The 8,468-nt window shown below is 43.6% G+C and overlaps 1 protein-coding gene across 2 annotated transcripts in view; it reads right to left on the bottom strand.

The window, feature by feature from the left end:
• The window catches only part of LOC132862069 (collagen alpha-1(XXIV) chain), a 74,581-nt gene extending 68,809 nt beyond the window's left edge, over window positions 1–5,772 (bottom strand). The window contains exon 1 of one of the 2 annotated variants that reach the window (XM_060893912.1): window positions 5,295–5,772. In XM_060893912.1, coding sequence (XP_060749895.1) covers window positions 5,295–5,341 — 47 coding nt within the window. In that variant the 5' untranslated portion in view covers window positions 5,342–5,772. Of the gene's footprint in view, window positions 1–3,223; window positions 3,359–5,294 lie in introns of those variants that run through there. The other variant, XM_060893911.1, reaches the window with a different exon arrangement.
• Window positions 5,773–8,468: the final 2,696 nt, after the last annotated feature.

Here is an 8,468-nt window from a genome sequence, read left to right as displayed (position 1 = left end):
GGAGGAAACCCCCGAGGCACGGGGAGAACATGCAAACTCCACACACACAAGGTGGAGGCGGGAATCGAACCCACAACCCTGGAGGTGTGAGGAGAACGTGCTAAACACTAAGCCAACCACTACTCCCAACTACCCAATGAACTTCAGCAAAGCTAAGAACCCGTAATTATCCCCTGAACCCATAAAGAAACCTAAGAATGTATTTATTCAGGTAATTGTAACTATAAATGGATAAAAATCCATAGATTAATGATTAAATTGCTTTGGTATGAGAAGAAATATTCAACTTTAGGGCGATAACAGTGACGCTGCTTCATCACACCAATCTTTAAAACAGACTGCAGCGATCTCAACAAAATGGATGACAGATTTATGACCCATGTCCATGCAGTGTAGTCAACACACACACACACACACACACACTCAGCATCTGGTTTGGATGTAAAGTTCTATATTGTCTAAACCGTAACACAATGCATTTACTGTATAATCAGATTTTCCAGACCACCCGATATCTGAGCCGAAGGTCAAACAATTCTAATCCGTTCTCAACAAAACTCTCCCACAAACGCTAGAATACTAACAACAATCAGGCTGCATCCGACACCATGTTTATGTTTGTGTGAAATATGAAAAGAAAATGAAAACGTCGAGCCGTCCCTGAAAACACGCAATGAAATCACACATGAGCTCTAAAAGCTAGACTCCAGGAATCCAAACCAAAGAACCTTTAGTTATTCGTTAGTAAACACCCTCTAAGGACCTGTTTTGGAAGCTCAGCCACAGATATCCATCGAACACCTAATAAAACGCATGAAGATCCTTTTTATATGTCTAATGAATCCATAACAAGCTTTAGAAGGAACTTTTTGGAATCTTTGAACCTTTAATTGACCTCTTAAAGAACCTGTTTGTGTGAATGATGAACATTTAGTCCAAATGATCTTCTATTCATCTACAAAGCAAAAAAAAAAAAAGCACCATGTTTGTTTGTTGGCATCTCAGCATCTTTATGAAGCCACTGAAGTATTTATGAAGCATGAAGCTGTTGCATGCAGTTGCAGTAAAATTCATTTCCAAATGAATGAAGTGGCACAGAGACAGCTTTGACCACATGACCGCAGTGCTGTGGTCAGACGGAACAAACCAGACGACACGCCGCTGCCCGACTAGAGCCAAGAGTCCTACTGAGAGAGTCTGCAGGAAAAAAAACGTATCTGCGTTCTGCTCAAATCTCAGGACTGGCAGAACAATGCCTTTAATACTCCAGTGTTCAGCCTCAGGTATCGTTCACAAAACAAACGAATGTCTGGCAAACGAATAAAGAATAAACAGAACTGAAACTCTAAGGCTAATTTTCACACCTGTGCTCTGTTCTGGACTCTCTGAGGGTCTGGAGAAGCATGAGAGCTGCTTTCGAGACAAAACACATCCCTGTTCTGATCAACGTTGGTTGCTTATTGATTGTTACGGTCAGTGAAGGACACAGAGCACCTTATGAGAGAGATGCAGACTTCTCCTGGACTGGAGCACTTTAATCAGCTCACCTGTGTGGAGTGAGTGCTTTCACTGAGAACATTCGCTAAAACACACGTGATCTTGTGGTCACAAATGGAGGAAGTTAACATAAGAAAAGATCTCCAACGATGAATGTTAAAACAAAACTCGGAGTTAGCAACGCTGCTCAGACGTCAGGACTTATCTCTAGATGTCTACCTCGGGTCACGGGGAGCCTGTGCCTATCTCAGGCGTCATCGGGCATCAAGGCAGGATACACACTGGACGGAGTGCCAACCCATCACAGGGCACACACACACACACTCTCATTCACTCACACAATCACACACTACGGACAATTTTCCAGAGATGCCAATCAACCTACCATGCATGTCTTTGGACCGGGGAGGAAACCGGAGTACCCGGAGGAAACCCCCGAGGCACGGGGAGAGCATGAAAACTCCACACACACAAGGTGGAGGTGGGAATCGAACCCCCGACCCTGGAGGTGTGAGGCGAACGTGCTAACCACTAAGCCACGTGACCCCCTTCAGATCATCAAACAAATTTAAATATTAGTCAAAGATAACGCAAGTAAACACAACATGCATGTGGTAGCCTAGTGGTTAAGGTGTTGGGCTACCGGTCGGAAGGTTGTGAGTTCGATTCCTACGTCCACCAAGCTGCCACTACTGGGCCCCTGAGCAAGGCCCTTAACCCTCAATTGCTCAGTTGTATAAAAATGAGATAAAATGTAAGTCGCTCTGGATATAAGGGCGTCTGCTGTAAATGTAATGCAGTTTTTAAATTAAAATGTTTTTATTATTAAGGGAAAATAAAATCCAAACCCACAAGGGCCTGTGTGAAAAAGTGTTAGCCCCCCAGGTGTACTGCCACACCTGCTCACAACCAATACATCACTTATGTAAATAAGACCTGACTGACAAAGTGAAGTGGACCAAAAGATCCTCAAAAGCTACACATCATGCCGAGGTCCAAAGAAATTCTGGAACAAATGAGAAAGAAAGTAATTGAGATCCATCAGTCTGGAAAAGTTTTTAAAGCCATTTCTAAAGCTTTGGGACTCCAGCGAACCACAGTGAGAGCCGTTATACACAAATGGCCAAAACATGGAACAGCGGTGAACCTTCTCAGGAGTCTCCGGCCGAGCAAAATTACCCCGAGAGCTCAGTGACGACTCATTCATTATGTCACAAAAGACCCCACAACAACATCCAAAGAACTGCAGAACTTTTAGCTGAAGTAATGTTCTAAGTACTGAGGAGATTTCCAGAATGCTGCTCCATCTCACGTCTCCTCCGCTGGTGTGTATTTTGGTGTTAACTCATAATCTGATCTGATGATCACCACGAGATCCAAAAATAACCTGCAGATCTCAGACTTCTCTTGTTCTTTCCAGTGGATTTTAATCTTCTAGTCACATTTTAACACACTGGCTTTGTTTCCTCATTTGCTTTTGTCAGCTAAGTAACTTAACTAACTAACTAACTAACTAACTAACTAACTAACTAACTAACTAACCTAGACCCTGGATTAAAATTGGAATAAAGCTTGTGTTGCTGAGGAGGTTGTTTGTTGTTGCTGCAGCTTTAAAGACAGAAAATAAGAGAATGTGAGCTGTGGACTTGACCGAGTTAAAGGTCACGTCACGTCACGTCACATCACGTCACGTACCAGCGTGAAAAAAAAACGTATTTTTACTTACAGAAGCACAGGAATGTTGATGATTTTTTTTCCTCTATTCGGCGTGTCGTAAATCTCTTCGTATTCACTCACTAGCATGTTTGCCTTCATGTCAGAAGTAACACCAGAAGTAACGTGACTGTGGGACGCCGCCATGTTCGTGTTTTGTAGCTAACTGACTAAGTGTATTTTCCTCATCAGAGCCAGTGATCTGTGACTTCGGCGCGTTAACAAAACAGCCGACAGCTTCAGGGAGTAAAAAAGCATTTAACGTCACTCGACACTTTTCTGTAAAGATTTTCTGCTGTTCCTGAAAACACCCTGACAGACAGACAGACAGACAGACAGGCAGACAGACAGACAGACAGACAGACAGGCAGACAGACATACAGACAGACAGACAGACATACAGACAGACTTTTTAAAAGCAGCCACTTCCTGCAGGAAAATTATAAAAAGTGCAAAAACGTAAGCACTCAAACTGCTCCGTGGTCGAGGACTGGGCTGATAAATGGTCTAATAAATGGAAGGTTTGGGCAAAATAACAGCTGCAGACAGACCAGATCTTCAGACATCAGACATCTGACCTCAGGCTGAGAGCCTGGTGATGGTCTGATGGTCTGAGTAAATATTTACTCTATCTACAGGAGAAAGTGAACAAAACTGTTTGAGTTTTCTCTCTCTCTCTATCTCTCTCTCTCTTTGTCCCTCTCACTCTCTGTCCCTTTCTCTCTCTCTCTGTCCCTCTCTCTCTGTCTCTCATTCTCTCTCTCTCTCTCTGTCCCTCTCATTCTCTCTCTCTCTCTCTCTCTCTCTCTCTCTCTCTGTCCCCTCTCTCTCTCTCTCTCTCTCTCTGTCTCTCATTCTCTCTCTCTCATTAATGTCACTCAGTGATTAAAAGAGACTTTCATCTGGATGATGAAGAATGATGACCCAGTTTATCCAGCGTACACACGAAATTGTCAGACGTTTATCCATCAGTGGGGTTGGTTTGGTCAGATGGAAACACTGCTATGAGGAATTTGCACCATTTAACCAGACCCGTGAAAAGACGGCAGAGGATCGTGCAGCACTGATGGGAAACTTCAGAGAGAGAGAAGAACAAGAACAAATGTTCTTCCACATGTAGGAGTTTGTTAGCTTCACAAGAGCTAAATAAATGAATGAATACTAAACTCCACATCTGACCTGCATCTTAATCTTGTCTGCACTGAAATTCACTTCCCTGCATAAATTCCCTGGGTTGCCAGATTGGGTGCATTTAACTTTTGTTTTTTTATTTTTGAACCCGTTTCTTTGTTAGAAAATCGCTAGCCAAAATCTCCTGACCTTTATTTCTCCCACATCCTGAAGCTCAAACACATTTTCTGACTCTGATGTGATTAAAAGGAGATTCCAGCTGTGCCCTGAGTCCTGTAACCCATCTGGCAACCCTGTACAAATATTTTGACATCTCACTACCATGTGAACCCATTCAGAGCATTTATCAGGGACTGAGCTTCAAGATCCAGGAGATTCAGTCATATGTGGCTGAAATAAAGTGTGTGTTAAATGATAAGGGTCATAAAAGCACTGACTAATAATAATAATAATAATAATAATAATAATAATAATAATAATAATAATAATAAAGAACATACCCAAAAAAGTATAAAGATATAGTAAATAAGTAAAACAATATAAAAGTGGAATAATAATTAAAAAAGTGTTTAAACTGACAGCTGGGAAAGGGCAGAGCAAAAGTTTTTACCCCCTACTCTCTTAGAAATGACGCTTCCAGATTTTTTCCCCTTGCCCCAAAGGGATGTTTCTGTATGATTAATACCTTTATAAATAATTGCATATTAATAATCAGATCTTTCGAACCACAGATTAAAGCTTTGCTCTAAATGTTCATTAAAGCTACAACACAAAAGCAACTTCCCATGATTGTGAGAGTGCAACATGTGTTTCCATAAAAAGCTGCTTCTGCAATGTGTGTGTGTGTGTGTGTGTGTGTGTGCAGCATGTCTTACTTCACATAGCCCATATATGAGTTCATACTAAGAGACTGTGAGAGAGAAACACATTAAACTCCACACTGCTGTACTCACGCTGGTGTAACGCGGCCGCCCCTTGTCCGTTGGGCTCCTAAATGCATTTGTATGCATTTGTCCGAGCAGCAGAGTCCTGGGTGAAAGCGGAATCGCGCGCCAGAAGAGACCGGGAGCGCGAGCCGGAGCTCGGTGGCGGCCGGTGAGGGTATCAAATAAAGCTCAAAAAGAGCCTCAAACTCTCCTCATTTTCCCCAAGACATAAACTTGTGATGATCTCCTAGTCTGTCTCTCCCTGTGGGAAACTTTACACCCCCTTCCTAATCCCACTCCGCTTGTTAACAGCGATGAGGACGCGCGCGCGTCGGTGTTGAGATGCTCTTGCACGGTGTTTGTCCTGCGCGCACGTGCAAATACCGAATCTGCAGAAGCTTCTCCGGGAGGAAGGTGGGACGGTCTGGGTCTTTCTTTCTCTCTCTCTCTCTCTCTCTCTCTCTCGCTCTCTCGCTCTCTCTAGCCCCGGGCAGCGGGTGTTGCACGTGCCTCGACTTGCGCTGTGCTGAAGCGGAGCCGCGCGCGCTCATCCACGCCTCGAGCAATAATCGGTGTCGGGTTTCGCCGATTCACCGACTGGTGACGTCACCGGTCCGATCCTCGAGCTCTTGTCCACAGATAGAGTCACAAACCAAATCAGCAGAGTGAATTTATTGTGATTATGTCACATCATTCTGAGATGTCCTGCAGCCCATCATCTGTTTGTCAAACGAGTCTGTTGATGAGCTGTTACCATAGCAACAATGGCCTATAATGATAAAGGATGAAGCTGTGATGTGCAGCTACACTAGAGTCAGTACGGTACAGTACAGTACAGCACTACTACACTAGAGTCAGTACAGTACAGTACAGTACAGCACTACTACACTAGAGTCAGTACAGTACAGTACAGTACAGCACTACTACACTAGAGTCAGTACAGTACAGTACAGTACAGCACTACTACACTAGAGTCAGTACAGTACAGTACAGCACTACTACACTAGAGTCAGTACAGTACAGTACAGTACAGCACTACTACACTAGAGTCAGTACGGTACAGTACAGTACAGTACAGTACAGTACAGCACTACTACACTAGAGTCAGTACAGTACAGTACAGCACTACTACACTAGAGTCAGTACAGTACAGTACAGCACTACTACACTAGAGTCAGTACAGTACAGTACAGTACAGCACTACTACACTAGAGTCAGTACAGTACAGTACAGTACAGCACTACTACACTACTGTCAGAGCTGCTGTTCGTGTCATTATCAGTGAAATTCTGAGCTGATATTTGGTTAAAATTTAAAGGTGGGGTCTCCGATTTTTGAGAAATGCTTCAGAAAACTGAGTCGGGCCAAATAATAAACAAAAATCAAAACAAACGTGTGGCCAATGAGCAGAAAGGGGCGTGTCTTGTCAATATGGGCGGAGAGAGTGTTCAGTGCGCATGTGTGACATTAGCAGAAAGCGGTTTTAACATTGACATGGAGGATAAAAACAAAGAAAGAAAGAGAAGAAAGACTTACGATAAGGTAAGAAGTAGGACGTGTTAATATAGGATCAGCTTTCCAGCGCTGGAGAGAACTGAAGGAGCAGGAAGTTGGTCACATATTCACAGATTGGAGTTTCACCGAGTCAATAACTCCTGAGCTAAACACTGTTACTACACAAATAACACCTCTTTTCTATCGTAGTAATGTAGAGACGCAGCTACAACCGTGTTTTGTGTAGTAACAGTGTTTAGCTCAGGAGTTATTGACTCGGGAAACTCCAATCTGTGAATATGTGACCAACTTTACTTAAGACGCCGAGGCGCTTTTTTCCTTCTCGATAGGTGAGTAACGTTGGTTTTGTTTTGTTACACAGAACTAATATATGCCTTTGTCCTTTATATGATTATGTTTGTGTGTCATTTTTGCTTGTTTGTTTATCTACAATCGTATTGTTCTTCCCTTCAGCTATGATAAAGACACGTTTCTTTCCGTTAGTTGCCTGGGTTACGTATGTACGTGTGGGCGGAGCTATCGATACAGGGGTGGGACCTATTTGGGTTAGGGGCGTGTTTGTTTTGGTGATTTCAAATGTCAACATTGGCTTTCAAACATCAGAGACCCCACCTTTAATCCAGACTGACTCTTAGACAAGTGACACATATTCAGGTTGCTGTAAAGACTTTCTGCTTCAATCTCTGACCAGATTCCATAAACACGTCAATCGTGCTCATGATGTCTGCTGTTACACCACAAGGTCAAAGCCTCCACCCTTTAGGCCAAAGTTCAGGTCTGCGCTCAGACTTCAAAGTGTCGCTCGGCATGTCGCACCTTATAACCTCAACCGCAGTGAATCTGTCTCAGAATAGCTGCGTTGGTGCCGGGAGCAATCGTAATGACCCTCGTTATAAATCAGCTCGCACCGCTCTTCCTGTAATACAGCTGACACGAGCTGATGTCTGGGGAGAAGTTTCCACTCGTTAATGAAGATGGAAGAGCCGTTTATGAAAACTGATTTGCTACAATAACCACGTGGCCCTTGGAGTACGTCCTGCTAGCGGTGCAGTGGGATTCAAAGCACGTTTGATGCGGCAGCGCTTTAGTATATTTTACTCTGTTCTGTTCTTCCTGATCCTCAGCTCAAACACACTCTCGTGATAACTCCACCAACACTCATCAACTCATAGATCAGTAGCTTTCTGAGACGTGTCAACTTCCCGTGTCTTGTAGCCGCGTTGCATTCTGGGACTTTGCGTCGGTCGTTCGAACCGTCTCCGCTAAATCTACACTGGATTTTGACATTACTATGAATCTAAACATCGCTGGAAAATGAAGTGTGTAAGAAACGTAGGTAGATTTTGTTCCTTTAATATGTCGTAATCTGATCACAGATCAGACCAGCTGACATGCCTCAGTGTTGGCTTTCTGTCTGATCTGGGATTTGGACCAAAAGCCTTCCAGAAATGACAACAGCATGAATCCCAGAGAGGAGCTGAACTCCATCATCACTCTCAGCCCACTGAGAGATCAGGAAGATGATCCGTTCTGAGATGGCGAGAACATGAGAGGAACCAGACATCAGTCCCAGCGTGCGTTCTCTAGAAACGCGAGAATCGTCCAAAACACTGAGATCGAGTCGGTCGCACACGTGTGCTGGAGCGTAAATACAACACGGCATCAAGAGCTGAAATGAAAACGTTG

The sequence above is a fragment of the Tachysurus vachellii genome, chromosome 19 (assembly GCF_030014155.1).
Source record: "Tachysurus vachellii isolate PV-2020 chromosome 19, HZAU_Pvac_v1, whole genome shotgun sequence".
In the NCBI taxonomy this organism is placed as follows: Eukaryota; Metazoa; Chordata; class Actinopteri; order Siluriformes; family Bagridae; genus Tachysurus; species Tachysurus vachellii.
Note: the sequence above shows the minus strand (reverse complement) of the source record. Positions and strands in the feature narration are given on the sequence as shown.